Source organism: Squalius cephalus (assembly GCF_949319135.1).
Source record: "Squalius cephalus genome assembly, chromosome: 21".
NCBI classification, from domain to species: Eukaryota; Metazoa; Chordata; class Actinopteri; order Cypriniformes; family Leuciscidae; genus Squalius; species Squalius cephalus.
The window spans coordinates 4,891,535-4,918,715 of NC_137142.1; the positions used below are offsets into that span (position 1 = coordinate 4,891,535).

At 38.4% G+C, this 27,181-nt stretch overlaps 1 protein-coding gene across 1 annotated transcript in view; it reads right to left on the bottom strand.

Moving 5' to 3' along the window:
* Positions 1-16,982: 16,982 nt before the first annotated feature.
* Positions 16,983-27,181, bottom strand: part of pkdcca (protein kinase domain containing, cytoplasmic a) — a 31,948-nt gene continuing 21,749 nt past the window's right edge. Inside the window, exons 5-7 of the mRNA XM_079855027.1 lie at positions 26,324-26,431; positions 19,454-19,627; positions 16,983-17,918 (exon numbers count right to left, since the gene is read on the bottom strand). Coding sequence (XP_079711153.1) covers positions 17,824-17,918; positions 19,454-19,627; positions 26,324-26,431 — 377 coding nt within the window. The 3' untranslated portion in view covers positions 16,983-17,823. The remainder of the gene's footprint in view (positions 17,919-19,453; positions 19,628-26,323; positions 26,432-27,181) is intronic.

Here is a 27,181-nt window from a genome sequence, read left to right on the forward strand (position 1 = left end):
AAGAGGTAAATATACAGCAGACCTGCTTCTGTTCCATGACAGTTTTCCAGCATCCCTCCACCACCCCATCTCCTCACTTCTAACTATTCCTATCCCAACCTGGGATGGGGGGAGCACTCTGGGTTCGGGCCAAACTCCAAGCTTGGAGCCCTCCCCTCAGACAGCATGCCAAATATGCATAACCTTTACTCTATTTCACTAGTTCGCTTGCCCATTCAGCCTTAAAGGTTAATAGTAAACTAACTTGGCTTGCTGTCCTTGGAGGAGGCTCAACAAAAAGATTTTGTCAATGAGATGACGTGGTGTCTGCTGCTTAAATAGTACACTGGTAATGATGATGTTTAGGCTCCTCCCGAACCTACGTTTTGAGCTTAATTTAATTATATGTACGTGTTAACTTGTGAATCTGTATGCCTTATCACTAGGTGGTGACAGTGAAGCTTAAAAAAGCAAGGGGAATGAAGTAGAAGGGGCATAATTTGTAGGGGTGTGGTTTGTAGTCCTGCGGGACGCTTTCGGAGACACTTGGAAAATTCACAGAGCAACGTTAAATGTGACCACTCCTAAAACTTTTGGCTTTAGCCACTGGGAAGTCAACAATATTTAGTATTGACTCATCTTGAAGGGTGGACTAGCCTTATTTTGGGCTGTACCAGACGAAAGATGACCAATAGTGGTGATTTATGTGGTCATATATACAGTGATCTTACACTGAGAGGTTTAAAGATGCCCGTTGTCACGGTCTTGAGACCAAAGATAGTCTGCGATAATTTTCTGACAGTGTCAGAAACTTAGCATGATCATCCCATGTGTTTTTGCTGCTACGACCTACGTCTACTGACTAGCCAATAAAAATGTGACATGAAATTGCATATTGATGGTGCTAAAACTTAAAACTACTTACTTCAAGCTCCATTTGAAAAATTGACATGTCAAGTTGATCCCTTTTCCCTAACCATGACCGCATCCATATTCTCCTCTTTCGCTTCCTCCTCTTTTTTCAGCGACATAATAACCACAATTGCCAAAGTGCAATTCATCTTGCTCTATTTGTTTACCACTAGCACATGCTGATGGTGTTTTGTTCTTCTAACTTGCTAGTAGCCTATGATTCAATAGGTGTCATCATCGTATAGTGTACATGTCGTAACCAAGTTTAATAGATCCATGCCATACAGTGTGATTTGTAATGATCTGATCTTATAGGATTGCCGAAATCGCACAGTCTGTAGCAGGCCTCAGATAACCTCAGCCTGGGTGGCACATTCACTGGCAGTGAGTGTGATGCTGTGCCCGCTGTACCCTCACAGTGCCCTGATTGCTCCTTGTGTAGACGAACTCACCCACATCAGAGTCTGAGCCCTCTCGTATCTGACAGGAAGCCAGATGCCACTGAATGAATGATACGCAAACCTAACAAACAAAAGGGAACACACTGTGTTCAAGACTGTGCTCAAGCATTGCTCAGTACATATACATGCCGGTTTTCCACAAACAAGATTTTCTTTGTAATCTCAAAGATGGTTTCCCCATGACTTCATTGGATTCCTCCTAATGACAGTGTTGTCTTGCTTTCTGTTCTGTTGGTTGCGGTTTCCTTTTATTTTGTGCTGATATAAAGGTCCTTTCAGAACTATTACCATTTTTATGGGTAATTCAAATTTAGGCATATCACTTTCATTTAACTTAATGAAGTCTGCTACTGTTCAACTATAATTTACAAGCCTTTGAGGAATTTGTAATGGATACATTTGATACAGCATTAAGAGAGTTTGGAAACTAACCAAACTATTCAAATGATTAAGCATAACATTGAATATGACATAAGCAGTTTCAAATACTGCCTATTTTATTAATTTTTTTTCAAATCACTCAGCATGCATTCATCTTTTCCTCTCTCCCAGAGGAACATTTTATTGTTTAGAGGTCACTAGTACTGCCATGGGTTTGGTTTCCAGGGAACACACATACCGATAAATACTTGGAAAGCTCTGTAGACGGCTTTGGATAAAAGCATCTGCCAAATGCATAAATGTAAATGTTCTCCAGGCTCCATGGCTCAGATATGTTTAATTTAAGGATCAACTTTGTCGCAGATATCTCTCCCAAAATTCCTTGGGAGAGATCAAAATAGCAACAGCTGAGACAATTGCAACAATAGCAACAATTACAATACAGTACATTATATAGAGCTGAAATAAATAAATAAATAAATAAATAAACAAATAAATAAAGTGGATTGCATAGTTCAGATAACTTGCTCTTAGATAATGAGGAATGTTTGAGATTGTAATGAACATTCCTTTTCTAATTGTACACTTTGAAATGAAATCAGAGCATAGTTTGAGACATTGTTGAGCTCTTATTCTGAAGACAAGTGAGATTACAGAACAAACAAACAGAGAAACAAGAACATTTTATGTTAAAGCATCCTCATGTAATTCCAAAGCCATTAGACTTTTATTCATCTTTAAAACACAATCGAAGATATTTTTAATGAAACCTGACAGATTTCTTTCTCTCCATTGAAAGTCCAAGCAACCAAATTTCTGATATTTCAAAAATGTGCGTCTAAAAGCTTAAAAATGCTGCAGTTTCTTTGGAGTTGACTTTGAGCTTTCTAACCTTGCAGATCTCTTTTATGCTCAAACAGCAAAATTACACACTAACTAAAGTTAAAAAAGTGAAAAAGCATAATAGGAACCCTTTAAGGACTCAAGTAAAACAATATTTGTATTGTTTTTTGAAAGTCAAAAAGTTTCAGATGTGGATAAATGTATTGCTTTGGTTGTGTTGCTACAGAGAACAGTATTCTATGATGCGCTGAGTAAAGAGAAGAGATTTCATTTAAAGAAACTCTTAATGAAATTAGGACAGGGTAAAGCTCGTGCTTCACATAAAGGACATGATTAAGTTGCACACAGGATGTCTCTCTCGCTTTCTTTTTCCGTTTCAGTCCCTTTATCTTTTCATCTTTTTATGGAGTGTCTGAGGGTTGGCTCCTTAAATAAAAATGGGGTAAAGACAGGAAGAAATTAGCGGTAGTTTCAGAATTTTTTTAAATAAAACATTAATTTTGCCTTCTTACAGGAAACGCACATGGATAATGATAAGGAAATAGAATGGTGTATGTGGTGGGGTGGAAAGCTTGTTTTAAATCGTGGGTCAAATAACAGGGGTTGCCATTTTATTTTCAAAAAGCATACATTTTAATACTGTTGAGGAAATTGAGAAAGGAAGGATTTTATTAACATAAAATATATGAAGAATAAGTATGATGGTATGAAGTGTCTATCATTAGATATTTTTTTATATTGTTTATTTCGAGGTAGGCTATGTAAATATATCTGCGTAGCACAGGACTACTTAAAGTTATATACAGGTAAGAGTGATAAAGTACTGTGGTGCATTGCTGCCACATACATATTATTTTTCCCACTCAATTATGTCATAATAACGAGATGTTATGTCGTTTTAACGACATCTTTTCTAGGCCTTATAAGGACATGTGTAGTCATGTACAAAATATGCCTTTTATGCCTATTATATTAAAATTAAAATAGCCTATCATGCCTTTATCATAGCCCACTTCTACGTTCAAAAAGCTGAAGCAAATAGTACCAGCCCCCAATGGACATTCATGTTAAAAGATCAAATTCTGTACACACCTTATTAATAAAGCATGTAGCGTAGCCTACAGCAGATGAGCCCAGAATACGAACGCAAAGCGTTTAATTAGCCTACACCTTAAAGGAGAACTCCGGTCAATTTTAACATTGAGCTCATTTTATTGTACATTTGGAGTGCTGTCAATACAGAGAACAACGACAGAAATCGGTGTTGCCTACACCGAGTTATTCTATTTTTAAAATTTGCACCCTGTTGACTTCAATGGGGCAAGTACTAAACCTGCTTTTAGCCTCTTAACATCCTTGATGTGTCATTACAAGTGCACAGGTCATGTGAGTGATTCCCTCAGAGTGAACACGAGTGAATCTGACTGCAGTAGATGTGAAAGAAATGGATAAAAATGATGTTATTTAAGCCAGCGCAAATACCTGTGTTTACATCCTGTTTTCGGGTGAAGTCCACAGTAGTCGATTGCCGAGTTCACGCGCGTGATCATAGGTACTAAACCTATGCGCGTGAACTCGGCAATCGACTACACACACACACACACACACACACACACACACACACACACACACACACACACACACACACACACACACACACACACATCTTTCAAATCTGCCGACAGTCGTGAGTCATCTCCCCCTCGCATTCGTCACGGTGTCACTGAGTGAAAAACGCAAAAGGCGAAGCTTGAATTTACAGGTATGTCCCTCTTTGGCTAATGTAGTTTCAAGATGGAGAGGCAACATGGCGACCGGCATTCGAACCCCTCACCCGTATGTACTTTCAATGGCAGATTATAAACTTATGAGAATACTTTATTACTTGAAAGAAGTAAATATACATAAATGAGCACATATATTTTTGAAAGAACTAAGTGTTTTTTGCTAAGAATCAACTAAAAAAATTACACAGTGTAGCGCAGTGATCTCAAACTCAGTTCCTAGAGGGCCACAGCTCTGCACAGTTTTGCTCCAACCCTAATCAAACACACCTGATCCAGCTAATCAAGGTCTTCAGGATTACTAGAAACTTCCTTGCAGGTGTGAGTTGGAGCTGGTTGGAGCTAAACTGTGCAGAGCTGTGGCCCTCCAGGAATTGAGTTTGAGACCACTGCCTTAAGGCCTGTTCACACCGGGACGAATATCGCGCGCGAAATGCCGACGTTTAATGCCTCGTGACTAAACAAACGGCGCCAATGTGAGTGTGCACACCGACGCGAAAAACGGCACGCGTAAAAGCGTCATTTTTTAAAAACGCCTCGGGTTCGTTTTTTTGGTTTGAAAACTATCCGACCAATGAGATTGCCACTTTTGCTCACGTGTCTGGAGCTTCTGAAGTTACAGTAAAACATGACTTGGGGGCGCTCAAACACAAAACGGTCTTGCCGAGCACACATACGTAACGGCGAAGAAGATATACGCCAAGTAGCGTCTACACTGCCGGGAAGAAATAAGACGAGGAAGATGCAAGGCAAGATGATTGTAGAGCTGCTGGTCTCGTTGGTGTCGGAACATACTATATGACAAACGCGACAGCGACTACAAAACCGGGGTATTTCTGTTTTACATTAAGCGCCATCTAATGTCAGGGAATGAATTTGCATGTTCACTCGGCTCATCGTCAGCGGAAATCGATTGGGTGTGAACACAAAAAACTCGTTGAAAAACGCTGGCGAATAACGCGCGCTGATATTCGTCCCGGTGTGTACGGCCCTTTAAGCGTTTTCCTCCCATAGAAAACCCTTATTATAAAGAAGGCTACTAAGACAGTGATAAAGATCAAATTCTGTACACACTTTATTAATAAACCATACTATGTACAGAAAAGCAGACGAGCCCATAATATGAACGCAACGTATTTAATACACGGTAAGCGTTTTCCTCCCATATAAACCCGTTATTATAAAGAAACTCTTAACGTGGCTTTCTATGGGAGGATGGCATTGCGGCACACAACAAATCCTTTAAATGGTATTCAATGCAAAACAAAAATTAAATATATAAGTAGCCAATAAAATAAACATAAATTATTGTGGCATTAATTAGCCCATAAACAATATTTATTTAAAGCCTAAACAAATTAATTTAAAGCAAAACACCAGTGTTGGGCATTTATCTGTAATAGGCTAAGTGTTGTATTTGTTTCAGCCGCCCTTTTCAAACTGGCCGTATTTGTTATTGTTATTGACTTATCCGTCTGGCATGGCCGCTCGCTCTAACGTTAACCTAGATAAATGTCCGCTATTATTAGGCACATATCCAAGTGTTTGTGTGGAGTGTGGAGCGCGCTTACTGCATGACATGCTGTAAAATCACTCCGCCCAAGTAGCAGTGCTTCGCCTTCTGAGAATATATTTCCCAGTATGTATACGGTTAGAAGATGGCTGTGTCTCATGTGACCTTGTTATTTGCACACGCTGTGACTATACAAATCACAACATATAAATAGGAAAATGTTGGCGTTATTTTGTCACTTATTGGGAGCAGTATGCTAGCTGGAGCTGTTTACCTCCAGTCTTTGTGCTAAGCTAGGCTAGCGGTGGGTGTGTCAGTGGTGGGTTGTTCCCAGATAACAACCCCTCAAAACAGATAACGCAGGCTCATCCATGTTACTGAATTCTGCAGTGCTATACGCTTGCTAGGAACAGTTTTTCTTCGTGGAAGTTTTGTGTTTGGTGAGCTAATAAAATATTAAAACTCATTTGGTGAACATGTTATTTAATTATGCCATCCAGTATCGTGGACTCGCACTCTCTTGTTTCATACAAACGCAGAGGCTGCCATTTTGTGACTATTGTTTTGTACACAGTTGGATTATGAGATACAAACAGGTATGATTTTAAAACGGTTTAATCTGAAATCAATATATCTTATCCCCATAATTATTTATGTGGCGAAATGCTGTGTAATAAGTGGTATGAATGACTGTATACCGTATCTCTTAAATATCTGTTTAGTTTGAACTTGCCGCTGCAACTGCTCTCACCGCGGAAGCGTTGCTTTTAAAGACCTAATAAAATATTTTAACTCAATCAATATTTCGTGTGTAATTATTTACTTATGTGGCAAGTAGCCGTGTAATAAGTGGGATGATGTACATCCAGCCGGTGGTTCTCTCAAAATAACCCCGACAGGATGATGAGGACCCCGACGCGAAGCGGAACCACCGGCTGGATGTACATTATCCCTTATATAACATCTCGTTATTACTAGAAAAGATGTCATTAAAACGACATAACATATCGTTATTACGACATAATTGAGTGGAAAAAATTATATGTATGTGGCAGCAATGCACCACCGTAATAAAGAAACAGGCATGAATGAGAAAGTAAAGAGTGGTCGATGCTTGATGTTGAGTGCAATAAGCTGTGTAAAGGAACTCAATGCGGTTGGTGCTCGCGCTGACTGACACACACTTGAAGTGTGCACACAGAAAACCGTCTCTCACACAGCATGCGATTGCGAATTCAGTTCTCTTTCGAGTCTTATTTGCGTTTGAATAGTCAGACACACAATAATGTCAAAATGCCCGTCGTGTGGAGTTTTCACGTAAACATAGTCAGTTATGTCTTAAATTAATGTAAACAGTTGGGTAAAAACCGGATGTGTGTCAGTAAACTGGATCTGTGCATTCAGTCTTAAAGGGACAGCAGCATAATAAACAACTGCATTAATGTTAATCGATCAACAAAAGACGGAGAAAATCACTCACTGCTCTTGACTGAATCACTTTTGGATCTTTAATAAGAATAAATTCATATTTGATTCATACAGTGAAAACTATTCAGTGTTTTGGTTATACACTTGATTATTCAATTTCTGTAGTGTTTCTTACTACATGTTAAAGGTTGTATCAGCGATTTCAGGCCCAAAAAAGGCCCAAACATAAATGATCACATTCATCTAATCTTTCCTAACGATCCACTAGCTGCCCGCCCCATAAGCAGGCCGTCAAAAAAACGCGTCTCTGTAGGCAGCCTAGGCTCTGAGATCTGCACACACACAAAAACAATTGGTTTCACCAACACTCAAAACCAAAATAAATAGTGTTCCAACCAATCACCGACAGGGGGTGGGTGTTGTGAGGTTTTGCGCTCGTGTTCTCCGACTTCGCGTGCAGCCGTGCACGAGCGCAAAACCTCACAACACCCACCCCCTGTGGTTGGTGAAACCAATTGTTTTTGTGTGCAGATCTCAGAGCCTAGGCTGCCTACAGAGACGCGTTTTTTTTGACGGCCTGCTTATGGGGCGGGCAGCTAGCGGATCGTTAGGAAAGATTAGATGAATGTGATCATTTATGTTTGGGCCTGAAATCGCTGATACAACCTTTAAATAAACCTACTGTAGCTGAAAAAAAACGTTTATTTATTTGTATCCTTGTCTTATTGTAGTTGTCCTTCTGTTTGTAATTGGCTTTTTTGTTCTTATTTGAATAAAAAGATAAAATAAAAATTGCTAGAGATATATATTGTTATCTGTGAAATCACCCAACTCTATAATGGATAGTAAGGAATAAACGGGAAAGGTTAAAGTAACTGAAATTATGGTCTGTGGGGCTATATCGGATCGGTTATATCTAGGAAAAATATGGGACAACAGAGTTATGAATGTCTTTCATTCACCTAATGCTTTTTCAGATCATCACATGGTTGGATTAGAAATAATTGTTGAGACGTACATACAGAATTATTGGCATTTTAATGTTAAACTGTTATAAGCTGTTTTGTTCTGTCTTGGAATGAATGGAAAATCAATTTTTTTCTGAGAGAGAAAGAGAGAGTCTTAACCAGTGGTGGTATGTGGGTAATAAGATTATTTTAGTCAATTATACCATGTATACTTTATCACAAATTAAAGTAACAGTTCAAACCCTGGAAGAGATGTTGTGTAGTTAGAAAGAGTACTAATGGATAATTACTAATGGATAATTGTGGAACTGTACAGAAAGACTGAAGAAAAAGAGAATGGAACTTGGTTCTTTCTTACAGGAGCAGACAAAGGGAGCACTTATAAGAGGGAACAACATTTTGCTCCATTAAAGATATGGATGCTCCTAGTTCATTTTTTTTTTTTTAATTTAGAAAAAGAAAAAAAGTGAAACAGAAACAGATGTATCATCTTCGGCGTTCAAATGGAACTATCACCTCTGATCCGGTGGAAATAAGAAAAATGGCAGTGTTTTGTTTTACACCAGAGTAAAGAATCATGTGATTCTACGAGTACTGAGGAATTACTCTATGATATGCCAAAGCAAGCGGATAAACCAAAAAAAGTGCTGGATAATGAAATTACTTTTAAGGAACTCACAGAGGCAAAGCAGTTGTCCTCAGGTCGGTCTCTAGGAATAGATGAATTGCCTGTTGAGTTTAATCAGTGATTTTGGAATGTACTTGGAGTGGATTTATATAAAGTATTTTTAAGATGTTTTAAAGAAAAGTCGCTTTCTTTAAGTTGTCAATGTCGCAGTCCTCTCATTGTTCCCAAAAAAGGGAGATTTAGGTTTATTGAAAAACTGGAGACCAGTGTCCTTATTAAGTCTGGATACTGTCAAACTGTTTGGCAAATAGACTCAAGCATTTTTTACATTTTTTGATTGGGAAAAATCAAATGTATTGTGTCCTAGATAGGTCAATTATTATAGTTACGGGATTTAGTTGATTTTAGACACTCTAATCATAGTGATCTTGTTATTTTATCATTAGACCAATAAAAATCATTTGATTGGGTGGATCATGGGTGGCTTTTTAATATTTTAAAACATTAAAACTTTTTTATCATATATAAAATTGTTGAATTCTAATGTATTTATTTTGGTTAGGGTGGTGGGGGTCTTAATGCTCCAGAACTGCTTTGTAGAGGGATCAGACAAGGCTGTCCATTATCTGGGCAGTTATATAGCTGAATGATTGAACCTCGTTTATATATACTTAAGAAATGGTGTAATATTTCAAAATAGAAGTGAAAATGTAAAATTGTCATTTTCCACTTATACAGGTGATATAACAGTGTTCATCAATAGGCAAGAGCATTTTAGAAGCATCTACTGCCAAAGTAAACTGGGAGAAAAGTGAGGGCTATATTAATAATAATAATAATTTGTTACATTTATATAGCGCTTTTCTGGGTACTCAAATCACTTTACATGGAAGGGGGAATCTCCTCAACCACCACCAATGTGCAGCATCACCTGGATGATGCGACGGCAGCCATACTGCTCCAGAACGCCCACCACACACCAGCTTACTGGTGGAGAGGAGACAGAGATGAAGCCAATCAGTATATGGGGATGCCAAGAGGCCAAGGGGCAAATTTTGGCCAGGATGCCGGGGTTACACCCCTACTCTTTTTCCGAAGGACATCCTGGGATTTTTAATGACCACAGAGAGTCAGGACTTCGGTTTAACGTCTCATCCGAAGGACAGTGATTTTTATGGTCCAGTGGGATGAGGTAGGATATCCAAAACTTCCAAGTGGTTTGAGATGGGGGAGAGACGGTTTAAAAGTTGAAGGTGTTTTTATAGGCAATGCTCAATATCAGATGAAAAATTGGGAGAGTATGCTGGATAAGGTGTCAGCCTGATTGTGTAAGTTGGAATGGTTATTACCACAGTTGTCTTATTGAGGGAGAGTTCTGGTCGGCTTCTATACTGTGGCACAGGTGTATAGTCATGGATTCACCCGAGGACATTATATGAGAAATACAGGGGAAAAGGTCTATTTCTTCTGACTGCATGGGGAGCATTTCTTCTAGACTGCATTGGGTCCGAGCTTCGAAGGAGTTTGCGAAGGAGGACATGGATTGGTGGATGTCTAGAGTCGTATCTGTGCTTTCAGATTACAAGCAGCCATTTACCAAAATTATTCATCATGGACTTATACAGCGTGTGTCATCTTTCAGAGAGGACAGGTGGGCTTGGACTTGACAAACACCTGTTTCTAATGTTTCTAATGAGACTGGAAGACATGAATTTGTCTGAAATTACTGAAATTTTATCAGACAATGTTTCAAGTGTGGAGGAATGTTTTAAAGGTGGACAGAGATTGTTTTGCACACTAGGCTCCTGAGGAACCACTGTTTTTTTTATTTTTTTTATAACATGATTCAGACAAGACTTTTGTCCTCAGTGGGTGTGCAGGCATCCTAATGGATAAAGATGGATGGAAATGGGGATGGCAGTGTTGGTTTTGTGGGGAGGGAGAAGTTTAGAGAATTATTTTTTAAATGTATTGGACTAAATAGTCATTTAAAATCACTTTCAACTTGGTTTCAGGGGTTTAAAAAATAATTTTCAGATAACATATTCATAGGAGGACTGAAGTATAGATTTTTATTAAGAAGGACATAAAATCTGGCCATATGGAAAACAAGAAAGAACAAGTCTAGAGTTTGCAGCAACAGATCCTAAAGTTATGTTCATGTGGCTTTCAAGATTGAGAACAGAATTTGCATATTACAGTCTTTCAAATAATGTTCCTGCTTTTTGTGAAATATAGTGCATCAATGAGGTTCTATGTGTTGTACATGATTATCAATTGGTATTAGTTTTTAAAAAAGGTTTTAACTTATTTTCTATCAATTTTTGGCTCTGTTTACACCTGTTTTAAGATGCGTTTTGGTCGATCGGATCACAAGTGGATGACTTGATTTGATTTGCTAAATACAAATGTAAACTGGGTCTAAAACGTTTTGAGCTTGTCCACTTTCAACCACTTCCAGAGGAAGTGGAAAACACATTCGACCGGATTGCTTTCGTAGTGTAAACGCTCATGTGATCGAATGCGTTTAAACAACTATAAAAGACTGTCTACTCTAGCGCTAGCTAGATGGGACTTAAACTTTATCGGTTGAAGACCCAAGTCTGGTTTGAAAATGAAAAACGTATCAAGCACAATGTTCTCTCAGCATTCCTGATTTCTTACACACACTCACAGCGTTCGGCTGGTCTTGCAGCTGTCAGAGCCGAAACTAAAGCTGATGCTCTCCGTGTTTTTCCGTCGTCTCCGGTCACGTTCATGTGTAAATTGCGCAAGCTTATCTGGTCCATTGAATCGAAACATCTAAAAAGAAAAGAAAAAAATCATACATTTACCTGCCCATAGACCCTCCCCTCAAAGAAATCAGGACAGAAGTGGTTGAAAGTGGACAAAAGAGACGGATTAAAACACCAGGTGTTAACAGGAATGTGTCTCCCTTGTCTACTTGTGATCCGATCGACCAAACGCATCTTAATACCAGGTGGAAACAGAGCCTTATTTTTTCTTTGTTGCTTTCCAATGTTTTGGGGATATGATGTTTGAATTAGGAATATAAAATGTGTAAAAAATAAAGTTTTCTAAACCTCTTTCTCTCACTCTCTGTCTGGAGGGAGTCATGAGGGTCTGGTACGCAGCCAGATGACCTCTGGTCAACCTCAGCAGGCAGTGGTGTGTGTGTGTGTGTGTGTGTGTGAGACATATTTAATATGGCATCCTACACTTCACTTTCACTTGTATTGTTAACCATATCAGCTGGTTCCCTTTGAGACATGGGTACAACTGGATAAAAAGGCAAAGCTGCTCTCCTTTCTAAGTGTGAGCGTTAGAGTGTGTGTCCATTTTCCCTTTTGGATCTCTTCCCATCTGGCCGTCTCTCATGTATGTCCAGTCAACAGAAGCTCACTGTCTGTGCCTCTTAAAAGGCCTTTATCGTTGTACTATTTTTCCTCCCTCTCTGTTTTTCTCTCTCATGCCCCCTCATTTCTTTCATGCTGGGATGACCACTGTGTCTGCATTCCTCTCGCATTCCTGCTCCATCACGTTGAACCTCTGAACACACATGACTGAGGCAAAAACTCAAAGCTGCACCACAAACCTGCCGTTTCAGACCAACATTCACTGTTCTTTACAGGGGTCGTGTCTTAAAAAATATATATTTTAAAACTTTTGAAATAAAAGTGTTGATGTGCTGGGGGTTAACATCATTAACTAAAACTAAAATCATAATAAATAATAAAGATTAACTAAAAAAAAAATATTTTCAGCTAGTTGCCAAGGCAACATTTCTCATTTTCGTTGACGTTGATGTACTAAAATAACTAAAACTAAATAAAAATAATATTGTTATTAATTAAAATAAATAATATATAGACATATTTTTTACAATAAAACCACAATTTTAACGAAATTTAAAATGCAAACAGAAAATATAGCAAAAAATTAAATCTAATTCAAAATATTAACAAAAACAATAATATGATGATATTAAAAAAAGCACTGGATTCATTATGAAAATATGTGGTAACTACAATCTATTGAAAGTAAGATGCAAAAGTAAAGCTTGTTCAAAAATGTGTGACTGTTAACAGATTAATTTGGTGCTAATTTAAAACGTTTAACACATTATTATTAATAAAAATAATAATAATAATAATAATAATAATAATAATAAAATGCTTTTGTGAAGAGCCTTTTAAATGTTTCTATACGAGATGAAGACTGTAGCCTACTCATAATCATGTATTTTAATTATGTAAGGTGTGGGTCACCCGATGAAGGAGCTGTGCACACCGAAGGAACCGCACCAGCCCGGAGTCTCACTTGGTTCTTGGTTGAAAAAAAGCGGGTTTTCAGCACAGTCAAGTAAACTGTCATATTTTCTACTAAATGTGTGCCCTTATGTCTTGCAAAACAATTTTAAATCCTGCATTAACTTTTCATATGGTGTTTTTATACAAGGTTATTAATTTTGAGGAAGAAAAAACAAAAAAAAAACCTTGAATATGCCTTTTAATGTATTTTGCAGTGCTGAAATGATGTGACCCACATTTTAGAATTTTATAACCACGACAATATATATTTATAACTGAGACAATCGTCATTGGACATGTGAGGATCTCTAAAACTCACTAGTATCAGTGTGATTTATCCAATAAACTAATAAACTACTCAGAGCCCATACTAGTGCTGATCCGCGTCCACAGATGGCAGTGCAGCATCTAACACCTTTGTAGTATCTAAACTTAAAGTACACAAAAGAAGTGTTGATAATGCTAGTGAAACAACTACTGAATGCACCTTTAAATGAATGTTTTACCCAATCTAAAAAACATTAAATTTTGCCTCTGTATGGCTCTGAAGCAGACGTGGATGATATTGACAAAATAATTATATCTCAATATTTTCTGGAATTTTGTCAATAACAATAATTAGACAATATATTGTCTATTGTGTTTTTGTGCTGGTATCTTTGCTGGCTGTTGTGTCCAGTTCCAAAGCTATCCATATTCTTCATATTCTGTGTGGTGGATTTAATCATTAAAATTCAATTAGAATAATAAGACACTGCAGGCTGTTACCAAGCAAATAAAATCTGTATCAACAAAATCCATTAAAAAATATCCATAAATAATACTGAGATTAATGTTTTGAAATATGAAATGATTTTTAAAAATGAAACAATCCTTTAAATACAAAACTGAAACTACAGTAGGTGGTGGCAAGTCACTGGCTACATCCAAAATCGCATTCTTTCTCTATTTTGAATGAGTATTGAATGATAAGGATACTTCTCGACCGCTAAAAAAGCATGTTCTATTATGAATGTAATCCGGACATACTGCAGTCGCCATGTTGTCACTGTCAGTTGCGTCGCTTCATTGTCATTTAAAAATCTCCTGTGGCCTCATGGGATAGTAAAGTGTCCATCATATGCACACTTCAGAAATCTCGCCGGGATAGTAGGTCTATTCATTTATAAGAACTGTGAATTCTGTTTTGCACCTGCTAATTGCTAAGGAAGTATGTGATTTCGGATGCAGCCACTGTCTTAATGAGTGAGTCGTTGCATCTTTCACTTGACCGATTTGTTCAGACAACTGATTCAGGAAAGAAGCAAGTGACTTTCTTTTTGAATGGATCATTAAATCACTGATTTAGTTAAAAAATGCTGTTTCATTGATTCATTGAAGAAGAAAAAAAGCTAAAACTATATATAAATATTAGCCAAAAACTCATACAGGGACAATTTTGCCATATAGACCTTAGTCAGGGTAGCATCATATTTAACTGTGAGGGCCAGAAGTACAGCATGTTTAATAGATTATCTTGTTTACCAACATGCCAGTTGTTCATCTGATGAAACATCTTTCCAAAAACGTTCTTCTTTGAAAGTTGTGTTTTGAAAATTGCATATGATCGAGGATCTTCACGTAGTGCAAAAACTGTATGTCAGCTTCGTTTTCATCCTCGTAAAATTCAATATGGTGTCTATCCTGACTAAGGTTTTGCTAATATGCCAGCTGGCATTCGCTCCACACAGTGAATTTCTTCCATTGCTGCTTTATATTGGCTGAAATTCCTTCCACTCTAATGAGTCACTTTAGTTGGCATGATATAATGAAGGATAGCAGTACTGGGACATGAGGAGTTACTTCATAAATGAAACTTCTGTCATATTTACTCACCCTAATGTCGTAACGAAACACTCAAACATGTTGAACTAAAAACCCAAATGCAGAAAGGTGGAAGTTTTCTCCTTACTTTAGAAAACCAGCACATGTCACAGCACTGAGGTGACTTTTTAACACAGGGTCTGTCTCTCATTAGTGGCGCTGCAGCTAACCCACAATCCCACTCACCCTTCCTTCATCTCTCAGTCCTTGATTCTCTCCCTCCGTCTCTCTCACAGCCTGGAGCCGTGCCTCAGGAAAAGCCATAATCCCTCAGGCCAATAGAAGACAGATGCGTCCCTCGCTCTCTGAGTCTTTGTGTCTCGCTTTCTCTCCTTATCTCTCAGTCTGACACATACACATTAACACACACTCGAGCGTTGATTCTCCACACACCCCTCTCTACAGATCTGATTCTGCCTGGGTTTTCAAGTCTTTGTGGTTCCATCTATCTCTATCAGTCCCGATGTAGAAACGAGGCCCTGTGAAAGAGGATTTGGATGGTGGCATCTGGAGAGCATGTGTGTGTCAGGAGATGAGCTGACCCGATGCTGGACCTGCAGCCCGAGTGATTCCACTGGGGACCGTCGGGAATGTTAAGGCTTCTGCTCCCCTCGCCTGTCTGTGCTGAGGCTCAGTTTCCTGTGACCAGACTTTTGACTTTTAGCATGAGGTCTAGTCCACTTATTCTTGTCAAGAAAGTCCCACTTGACAGGAAAAGACCATCTGACAGACATTTAAAGTGACCAATCACAGTTTGTTTTGCTTTTAAATGCCTTTAAAATACATACACTAACCAGCTACTTCATTAGGTACACCTTGCTAGTACCGGGCCTTGTTGCCCCTCTTGCCTTCAGAACTGCCTTAATTCTTCATGGCACAGATTCAACAAGGTGCTGGAAACATTCCTCAGAGATTTTGGTCCATATTGTCCTGATCGAATCACACAGTTGGCACACCTCCACATCCCAAAGCTGATCTACTGGATTGAGATCTGGTGACTGTGGAGGCCATTTGAGTAAAGTGAACATGTCCAAGACACCAGTGTGAGCTGATTTGAGCTTTGTGACATGTGCGTTATGCTGGAAGTCATCAGAAGACTGTACACTGTGGTTATAAAGAGATGGACATGATCAGTAACAATCCTCAGGTGTGCTGTGGTGTTTTAAGCTCAATTGGTACTAATGGGCCCAAAGTGTGCCAAGAAAATACCATTACACCACCAGCAGCCTGAACCGCTGATACGAGGCAGGATGGATTCATGCTTTCATGTTGTTTACGCCAAATTCTGACCCGACCATCTGAATGTTGCAGCAGAAATCGAGACTCATCCGATCAGGCAACATTTCTCCAATCTTCCATTGTCCAATTTTGGTGAGCCTGTGCGAACTGTAGCCTCAGTTTGCTGCTTGTAGCTGACAGGAGTGTGTGTCTTCTGTGACACAAAATAGTTTTCAATTTTCAAAACCATTTTACTGCTTAATACTTTTGTAGAAACTGCTATTTTTTCTGGATTCTTGGATGAATGGAAAGATAAAAAACCAACAAAACAGCATTTATCTGAAATAGAAAACTTTTATAACATTATAGAATGTCTTCATTGTCTCTTTTGATTGTTTAATGTATCCTTGCTAAATATATGTAATAATTTATTTTAAAAATAAATTCATAAAATCTTACTGTACTAACATTTTTGAACAGTAGCATAGAGATTCAAATACTACAGAGATATTGTGAAATATTAAAAATGTTTTTTTTAAAAAAACTGTATGATACAATTGTTTTAATATTGTTCCCCATGTGATCCATTTATAATGTTATAACAAATGTTCTATGCCCTAAAGTTCATATTTCAGTTTGAACAGTCTGACTCTGAATATATTATCACGCACAAAAATGACCAAGACACAGTTTTAAGTCACATGACTTTAATTTTTCCATATAAAAATATCACTCTCATATACAACACAACCATAAGTACTTTCACTGAAAGCAGAAACCTCTCCAACTCCTTCACCTGTCAAATAACAGATCGACATTTCCTTGGGAAACTTTATCGCACCACAAGGGGATTGGCTGACTAACCACCGTCTAACAGTCAAGTACCACAATTAACCTCTCGAATGGGTCATTACATTCTGCCATTGAAAATAATATTCAAATTCAAAACAGAACATGAAAAGCTTTAGTGACAAGAACAAAGAAAAATAGAAATGACTGAAATAGAAATTTCCAGATTTGTTGCTGATCTGTTGCTAATTTAAAAGAGGCGTTTTCATTCGTTAAACCAATAAATTACTTGTTTAGACTGGTCTAGGTGAACATTTGGACATCAATTGTCGGAAGAATTTGTTTTACAAGAGCAAATATTTGAAAAGGTTTCAAAACTCAAAGCAAATGCTTTTAAAAGCTCAACAAATAAACCCTGACTCAAATGGAAAACAAAGTGCTGGATATCAGAGCAAATAAAGGAGGATTATGTGTGGGCAAAAACAGAAAGAGAAAGAATGACAGATGGAGAGAAAGAAATACTGACATATGTTGCTGGGACAAGCATAAACAGCCTCTCTGCATCTCTGCTCGATACACAAACACATTCACAGTCCAATCCCAGGTTCAGAGAGGCAGTATTGCACACAGCTGACCTCCTCCTGAAGGAGTCTTCAAGAGAAAATACAACTTTCTCTGTTGGCGTCCTCCTCGAGTCCTGAGGGGTAGACAGCACACGTGCCGATCAGAAGAAGCTGACTCTCATCTCAGCTCTCAGCGGCTCCCAGGCGTATGTACGAGAGTTTCCCTGGAGCCACGCTCATGCTGGATGCTCCGGTTTTGAAGAGCACAAGCTGATGACCTGCAGAGATCAAAACTGTGTGTGAGAGAATGGACATTTCCTGCTACAAAACAGCAGACGGAAGACAGGATGAACAGGATGTGAGAAGCAGGACGTGGGAGGAAGAGAAACATGAGAGTGCTGTGGATCTACGCCACAGGTGCGGTCACATTTCCCATTGTTCTGCGATTTATTGTGGGTGAAATCCAGTCATTTCAATAGGAATCATCATGATTGGGAATTTCACATGATGACATAAGATCTGCCCACACTGATTTCACAACAGGTTCAAGTTAATTACACTGATTTGCTGCGCTGACCAACAGAAAGTGACTTCTGTGTGAGCTGTGCTTCATACATCACTACGCTAAAAATTTCGCTAATGTGACTCCACTTTAATACTATGTAATAAAGCTGGATTCTGCCAAGTGTTGGATAAATTTGAGCCAAAACACTGTTGATTTTGACATCAAAAACAAGAGGGAATAATGACAAATGAAAACTCAATATCTGTTCTCTTTTAGACAGTACTGAGTTTAAAAGGAGAACCTCCTTCTAGGGCTTTAGAGCGGAGATTAACTCACGTCTACAATAAGCTGTTTAAAACGTGCATTCAGCCGATCAATTTTGAGCATCCAGGTGGTATTATCAAACATATCTTGTGGAGCGCTCTCGGAGTACACCTTTAGTTGTCATTGTAACTGTTGGAAACGGAGCATAAAGTGGACTTCAAATATTTCATTTCTCACATCCTCCTCAGATTTGTCACGATGAAGTCAGTGATTTCAATATGAACTCGAACATTTCTCATCTCTCATCCAAGATGAAATAATCTGAGCTATGATATAAAATAGCTCTATATTTCTTCTCTATGTCAGCTATTGTCCTATTTGTCTTTACTTTCATTCCACCATGAAATGTTCCACTGGGCTATAAGAACAGATCTCAAGCATTTGAGAAGCGCTGGTCTATATGCGGTTGTTGTGCGTCACGATTTATAAACGAGGCGAGGACATTTATCACGTACATTCACACGAATCCACACACATATTTACATTAACACTATAAACTATAATGGCTCTTTTCCAAAAATCTAGTGAGCTGCCATGCTGTCTACTGTCTACATAGGCAGCTGCCGAAGGCATCCTAACTGAAATGGATCTTCACAGGTCTGAAACACTCTACATAGGCAGCCAACAAACAGATAGCACAGACTTGATTCACAATTGCATTCAATAGAGTTTGAGAGTGAATAGTAGATAGTGCTGTGATCCTCCAATTAAGTGCATTAGTACACTTTTTCATCTGAGTTGGTTCATTTTTCCCATAGGTATTTTAAAAAGTCTTTGTTATAAGCCATGAATCAAGCCGATCAGCAACGCAAATAGTTTTACCATTTACTGCTCTTTGTTATTCTTCTAGTTATTTACCTATAGTGCAAGTTTCGGACATTCGCAGAAAATATCTTACTTCCGTGTTGCAAAAATGAGCTGGATAGTTGGTGTGAATGTACTAAGCTGAGCTACACATATTATACACATATTTGGCAACTTTACCTGTCCACGTGCTCTGGTTGGTCAAGACGAAGGCCCGGCACTGGACGTGGCTCTCACACACGTCGATAGCTTCGTGAACGCTGAAGACTGACAGCAGGCATCCGTCGTGCTGATAGGACGGCCAGCAGCGGTAGTTCTCTGCTGCTATTGAGGCATCTAACACACGCTTATACTCTGCCAAAAGAGAGAAAGTCATGTAAAAATGCTATTCTTCAAAATACTGGTTAAAAATATTTGTTATGTATGGGAAATGGACAGATAGTAAACCACTTTATTTTATTTTATTTTTAAAATATGTAAAATATTGCTACTGTTCTGAATGTCAATCGTAAGCAAGTAAATCTTTCATGTTCAATGGTTTCTGGCCAAAATCTGACCGCCCCCATGACAGCACTGACACACACTGCTCAATAAATCAAACACATTGCAACTGTCCAAGAAAAGCATAGTGTGTGTGTGTGTGCGAGTGCGTAGGAGCTCAACACACAGCAACACAAGCTCCTTTATTGTGTTAACACAGGGGGTGTCTTGTTCTTTGACGGAGAGAGTCTTCACAGGCTGTTGTTAGTCAGAGTTTGACATGTGTCTTTTGATTTCTCCTTTATTTATTATTTCCTCCAGAAATTCACTCACACACATTTCAAACACCACTCAACGTGACCCCGAGCACAATAAATGCCTCCGTCGCGGACAGTCACAGTCAAGCCAAGAGAAAGAGGGAAGTAGTGAATAGAGGGAGACTTGAGGAGTGACGGCCAAAAGAAAATGAAAATAACGCTGTCCCTCCCACACATTCATCTCGTTCTGTCGCTTATCTCTGCACTGCCTGTCAACTCTTCAGCACTGCAGTCCATCGCTGAGATAAAGAAACCAATGCCATGCTTCCAAACCCACCTAACATTGTGTCAATATTTACCACAAATCAAAGATTTGTTAGGTTACTGTAATGAGAATTAGAGGGGATCATTGTGGTTAAGAAAATGTTGCAATGTGAATCGCAAATTTTTCACAATGTTTTGAGTGCTACCTGTAACAAACTTTAAAAGAAAATCTCCTACAATAATAGTTTCTATCAGTTAGTCTGTCTGTCTACACTGAACATAAAACTGCTGCGTTACAATCATAACCGATAGGAGCAATAGGAATTAGATAATACATAGCAGAACTTGTGGACAAATGAGATATCACTGCGGATGGGGTTAAAAGAGACACGATCACGGCTGGTTGTGAAACCGTATGATAATGGAGTAACGTGTACGGTAGAGGCGTGAGTTGAGACGTGGAGAGTAACTAATGAGAACAGACACGGTACCGCTGCCAACATTCACTGATGGCCAGATCACAGAAGTGTGTTTTTAGTCATAAAAATGTGCAGCTGTCTGTTTCTCGTCTCGGTCATGTTGTATCAAGTCAACATTACAAGATGTGATTCACATTAACACAACATACTGTTTGTAATACTGAATGTATGACATTACATTAGTGAACAGGGGCAGCTGTTCTCTCTCAGATGAGAGAAAGAATAAATGTAGCTGTCCGTATGAATTCAACAGCTGCGAGGAGCTCAGTTTGGGGAAAACGGGCGCGTAGGAACAATCTGAAAAATGTGTGTGTGGATGAGGTACATTATACAGTAAGATGAATATTAATCACGTGAGGTCCCGTTTGCCTTTAACTGATTTGCTGAAAAGGCAAACAGACACTAACCACAGTAAGATCGACCCAGCTAACAGAGAACATCTGGCAAGGTTATGAACAAACATTCTTCTAATAACATTAATAGAATGTTTGTTCAAAGTTATCTGGTCTTTAGTAATGTTCTCAAAACATAAGCACAAAAAAACATCAGTGATAATATCTAGGGCTGTGAAATGATTGTGATTAATCGCTTCCAAAATAAAAGTTTGTGTTTACATAATATACATGTGTGTGTGCTGTGTATAATTATTTGTATATATAAATACACACACGCACGTATGTATATATTTAAAAATGAAAAATTGAAAAATGTGTTATTTATATATAAAATATTTATATTTATAAATTATATATAAATATACAGTATATACATGCAAATATTTATTAAATATATACATGCATGTGTGTGTATTTCTATATATACAAAATAATTATACACAGTACACACATATATATTATGCAAACACAAACTTTTATTTTAGTTTATTTGATATAATCTTAAATGTGTGGTAACACTCTAGAATAAAAAGATGATTGATTACGTCTCAGACACTGAGACATTATTCTAAAGTGTTGCCAAATTGTTTTAGTTGGACGTTGGTCAGACATTTTTTAAATGTTGCTACTTGTTTCAGAGAACATTATAACAACATAATGTTTGCAAAATAATAAAATGGAATGTTTCCTTAACGTTCGCATGACCAAGAAAAAAAATGTCTTTAAATCATTTAATAACTGGATGTTTTGAACATTCAGAAAAAAAATTGTCACTACCAAATGGGAGCATTAGCAAAACATGCTTTTGTTAGCTGGGAAAGAGGTCTGTATTTGTATCTTATTTTTGATGGAATTTCCTCCTCTTCAAAAGTATCTGAACGCAGTGCTCTGCTAGCGCCCGTGACAAGACCCAGCAAGCAAACCTGCATCACTTACTCATCTAAGATCCTCAAACCGAGTTGACGACAGTACTTCGTGACGTTCCTCCTTTTCATGCTAATGCACGGTTAAAATGACCGTTAAAGACCGTTGAAGGACAGCTTTGATTTCACGCCAACCGCGCTGAAACACAGCCAGTCTGCGTTTTCACAATCCAACCGTGGCTCTTTGACATTGTGGTGATTGGAAGTGGAATAGCGATGGATACACTGTCATGGACTGCATGCCTTTGGCAAATATGCTGACAATGTGGTCATGTATTCGAAAAACGATCCCATGGTAATCCATTTTGTGGACAGGATATATCGGCATAGAGCTGTCAATATGACTGCTGCACCGCTGTGAGGTTTGTAAATGCTTCTGGATAGTGTCTCGGATGGTTTGGAGAGTTTTACTCGTTTTTTTATGCTCTTGGAGAAGGTTGTAACATTCATTCACAGCACTGTGACAATGGGCCTGATAAAAGGAGAAGAGCCTTTAAAAGACTCGAGCTAACTGTGTATTACAAACGTCCCTCCCGACTACTAGGCCATAAATGTCGGAATCTCTGAGTCTCATTTTCCCTCTCTTGCTCTTCAGGGATATGGCTGGATGGGCTTTACTGACGTGATTCACTGTTTCTCCTGGAAAGCAGGGCTTTGAATGAAGGTGACTGGGCAAGCTGCCTCGATGAAGTCTTTCTGAAGAGTGAGGAGAGGGAGGGACGCACGAGGCAACTAAGTGGAGCAAGAAGCCAGTAAATAAGAGCAACTATTAGACTCTTTATTGCCCTAATTAATGCTTTATGGAGCGCTCGCTGTCTTTGAATGTTCCTGTAAGATGCAGGAGGAATGAGAGGGAAGTTGATGTAGTCAGCCAGAGCCATGCTGGGCTTTTAATGCGTGTTGGGCAGGAGTGAATTCCGTAGGGAAGCCCTGTCTGTATCCATGCAAACTCACAGTGCTGCCATAGGACCCTGTTTTACAAGAAGAGCTAAAACACCAGGCAGTGCAGAGACGTGTCCAGTCAATGTACTGCCCGCTGGACTGGAATGGAGATTACGAAGGCCTGTTCACATGCCACTTTAAATATTAGCCGATCCCATTTATTCCCCATTACCTAGACTAGAGAGTAGAATGGCTGATTTAATGCTGAAATATATATACAGTATATATATATAAGATACTTAATCATGGCAAATAAGATGTTTACAAATTGCTGAATTTAAATTAACACTTAAGGTCCTCCTTGCACACTGAGTTGGACATTTTCGTGTGCGTTTTTTCATATTCGTAATTCGTTGGCTCTGAACTGTCAAAACACTTCTCAAAATGCTTGATACGGATGCGAAAAACGCAGACAATCGAACCCAGTCCGAATTTTTTTTTAAAGTGCGAAAATTTCGGACTCAGTGTGCAAGGGCCTTTACACTGCCGTTAATGTAATTCTCTTCTGCTCGCCAATGCTGCATTTATTTGTCAAATAAAATGTGATTTATTCCATCATTACTCTAGTCTTTAGTGTCAATTTATCATCATAAATATGATGATTTATTATTACTATCAATGTTGAAGACAATGTTGAAGATCAATGTGCTGCAAATATTTTTGTGGAAATTGTGAAGCAATTTTTTCAGGATTCTTTGATGAAAGTTGAAAAGAACAACATTTATCTTAAATAGAAATCTTTTGTGGCATTATGAATGACTTTACTTGTCCTTGCTGATAAAAAAACAACAACATTATTTTCTTTAAAGCCACAAACCTTTGAACTATAGTGTATTTTACACATTTACTCATAAATTGAGCACTTCCAAGTTGCCAATCGACTAATCATCTAAAAATGACCAAATATCCGCCCAGTTGTTATCGTGATATGACTTAAATATGACCCGTGCTGGCAAAATAAGTCCCAATGAGCAAATTTTCAAAAAAAAATTTTTTTTTTTTTTTTTTTCACATTCTCATACCTTCAAAATGATGTATGATTTGTTGGAATCAATAACCGAGTTAAGATACCAAAACAAAATCTCCTAGCAACCATACCTTAAAATCCCTGGTAATAACACCAAATTTAGCACACATGAAGTCAAAACCAAATATATAAGAAACATTTATATTTTTTTTTTTCTATGATACCACAATTGTTTGATTAACATTAATGAAACAGACCTACTGTACCGCACGGTTCTAATAGAATGCTACACATCAGATGTTTTTCCCAAACGTTCACATAACAGATAATGTTTGAGTGAATACTCGCCAAGACAGATATTTTGAATCTCAGCGTGAGTAAGATCGTTTTTTAATAGACAAAGGAAAGGTAAAGACAAATAAAGATAATTGTATATGTTAAATTGCTATTTGGAGCGTTGGGATAGACGAGGGCTTAATGAACTCATTTTTGTGAAAACCTCAAAATCGACCAAAATCTATTTTTCACTTGTTTCGCCTGTAGATTGAAATGATCCCGTGCGCATTCCGACTCCTTTTGCCAGCACGGGTCACAAATATTTGCAATTGTTTTTTTTTCCTGTGCAAAACTATTCATACCAAATCTGATATTAAATGTTCGCTATTCTCATAAAATTGTACTAAATGGTTTTCATCAAGACTGTACGTAGTCTGCAAAAAAGTGATGGAATAAAATAGTATTTTTCAAAATTGGTATGAAGCGTGAATTTTCTAGTTAGTTATAGTTAAACGTCAAAATGACAGGCTTAACGCAGCACAAAACTGTTGTAAATGAAATGTACAGTCTAAAGACAGCAAACACAGCTGGTGGTGCAGTGAGAGTGGAAAGAGTTAAATCTCTCTGGAGAAGATGTCCCTCTCTTGCTTAACGCTCTCATCAGTCAACAAGTGTCTGCTTTAGACTGCCAGTGGAGCATGAGGGATAGCAAAGAAAGAAAAAGAGAATAGGGACAAAATGTTAAAAACGGGTGGAGCGAGTAGGAAGGAGACTGAGGTGCTTCTTGCTGAAATGGCTGTTTTGTCCGTCAGGAACGTAAGCAGCCCCTCTGCTCACCAGTTATATAAACTCTAATCTTCTAAATCTCCTCTCATTTGTCCTTACATGCACACACAAATTATCCCCCTCTCTCTCTCTCTCTCTCTCTCTCTCTCTCTCTCTCTCTCTCTCTCTCTCTCTCTCTCTCTCTCTCTCTCTCTCTCTCTCTCTCTCTCTCTCTCTCTCTCTCTCTCTGCTGACTGAACAACTGGTTAATTCCGGGGAGATTTGAGGAAACCCATTCACTGCCAGGATTCTGCTGCCTTCTAGTCGTTTCAGAATGATGGTATTTACGAGATGAGCACATGAACACCACCACAATTACCAGTGGGAAACCCAGGCTTAGGTCCTAAAGAAACCTTTTTTTTGGTGACATATTTCTGTCTTGTTTTCCAGGACAAATATCTAAACATCCTTAAATCAAGATCCATTTACTTAAGAAGCAAAATGACTTAAGATATTAAGTCTTGTTTTCTGAAAAATCGACCAAAATGAAGTGAAACGACAAAAACATCTGCCAGCTTGTTTTCCCGTTGAATTAAGTTTATTTTGTGTACCCCATTGGCAGAAAACTTAAAAAAACTTAATTTTGATAAATTTTTCATAACAGAAGACCTTATATGACATTTTGCTTAAATGTATCAAGATATTTGTACTTGAAAATAAGACAAAAATACAGAGTAAAACAGTTTTAACTCTGAGTGTTGACTGTACTTAACTTAATCTGTACAAATATTATGCTGACTTTAGACTGTAAATTTACAGCTCTTTTTAAAAAAAACTCACAGATGTGATTCCAGTAAATTTGGTGCTAGCACATGTTGCAAAGCTAAAAAAGTGATGCACAAAAATCAATCATGTAAGAACTGGAAGTAATTTATAAAATGTAAAAATAATAATTAAACTATTTTAATTCAATTAAACGGCTCTGTATTCATTGAAATATTAATATAGTGCACATTTCTCTCAACTCTGCCTGCCTAGGATCAGTGAATGAGCCCAGAATTGCAGTGCATTCTGGGAATGCATAACTCTGTGAAGCACATATGCTGCCAAGTTAGATATCTTACAAGGCAGAATAATTTTTCTGCCACCCATTTTGAACAGTATTAGAAGTGCCCATGTTGCCTTAAATGCTGTCTAGCTAGGTTTTGCAACAGAACTGCATTTGTGAATGAGCATCTAAACTTTGGTCATTTGAAAGTGTTCAGTAATCAAGGTGTTTTGGTATCTGTCTGGGTCACTCACCTGTTTTGTATGCCTGCGTGTTATTCTTGAGGTAATGTCCGTTTCTGTAGATATCCAGCACTTTTTCGAGGTGAACCAGAGTCTCGTCGGTGCCCCATATCAGCTCTCCTGAAACACATTAATACAGCATAAACAGCTCAACTATTAACGGTTTACATTCCGTCATTAAGAAAACATTCCTACGGAGTGATGCTGAAGTGGATGTTTCGTGACACTGGGAGGGAAAGATAGGATCGAGTCTGGGCCACCCACGCTACCCGCGGCTTCACGGACTGTTGTGTCCCAGAAAAACAGATTTCAAACGCTATCAGACATGCCATTATACTGATGAACATGCTGATAGAGCGCATCAGGAAAGGAATTAAGGCCAGAGACAAAAGGCATGCTGAGGGACAGAAAGAGAAATGTTGGGATGTGAAGAGGAGGAATGTTTGTATGTTTGAACAAACTTATTCTCCTCTATAAAAAGGAGTCAAGAGCAGGGCTTGACATTTACTTTTTACAAGGAGCACATACACTCCTAAAAATATAGGAATGCATTAAACAACTTTAGGGGTGCAGGGAAAAACATAAGTTCGAATTAAGTATAAGTTTGTATTGTATTTGGAGTAAATTTAGGGTATTAGGGTGCGTGGAGTAAAAAAGGTTGAGAACCAGCCCAGGCGGCGACATAGTGTCGGCCCAGACCTGGCTGTGTGGAATCCACATGTACCAGATGTGGGCCGGATCTGGGCCGACACTATGTTGCTGTCTGGGACTGGTCTAGATGGTTGAACAGCTAAACTACCATCTGTTGGATCTAGTTTTGGGTTGACAGACCACCTTAGACCAGCTACCAAAACCAGCTTGACCACCCTG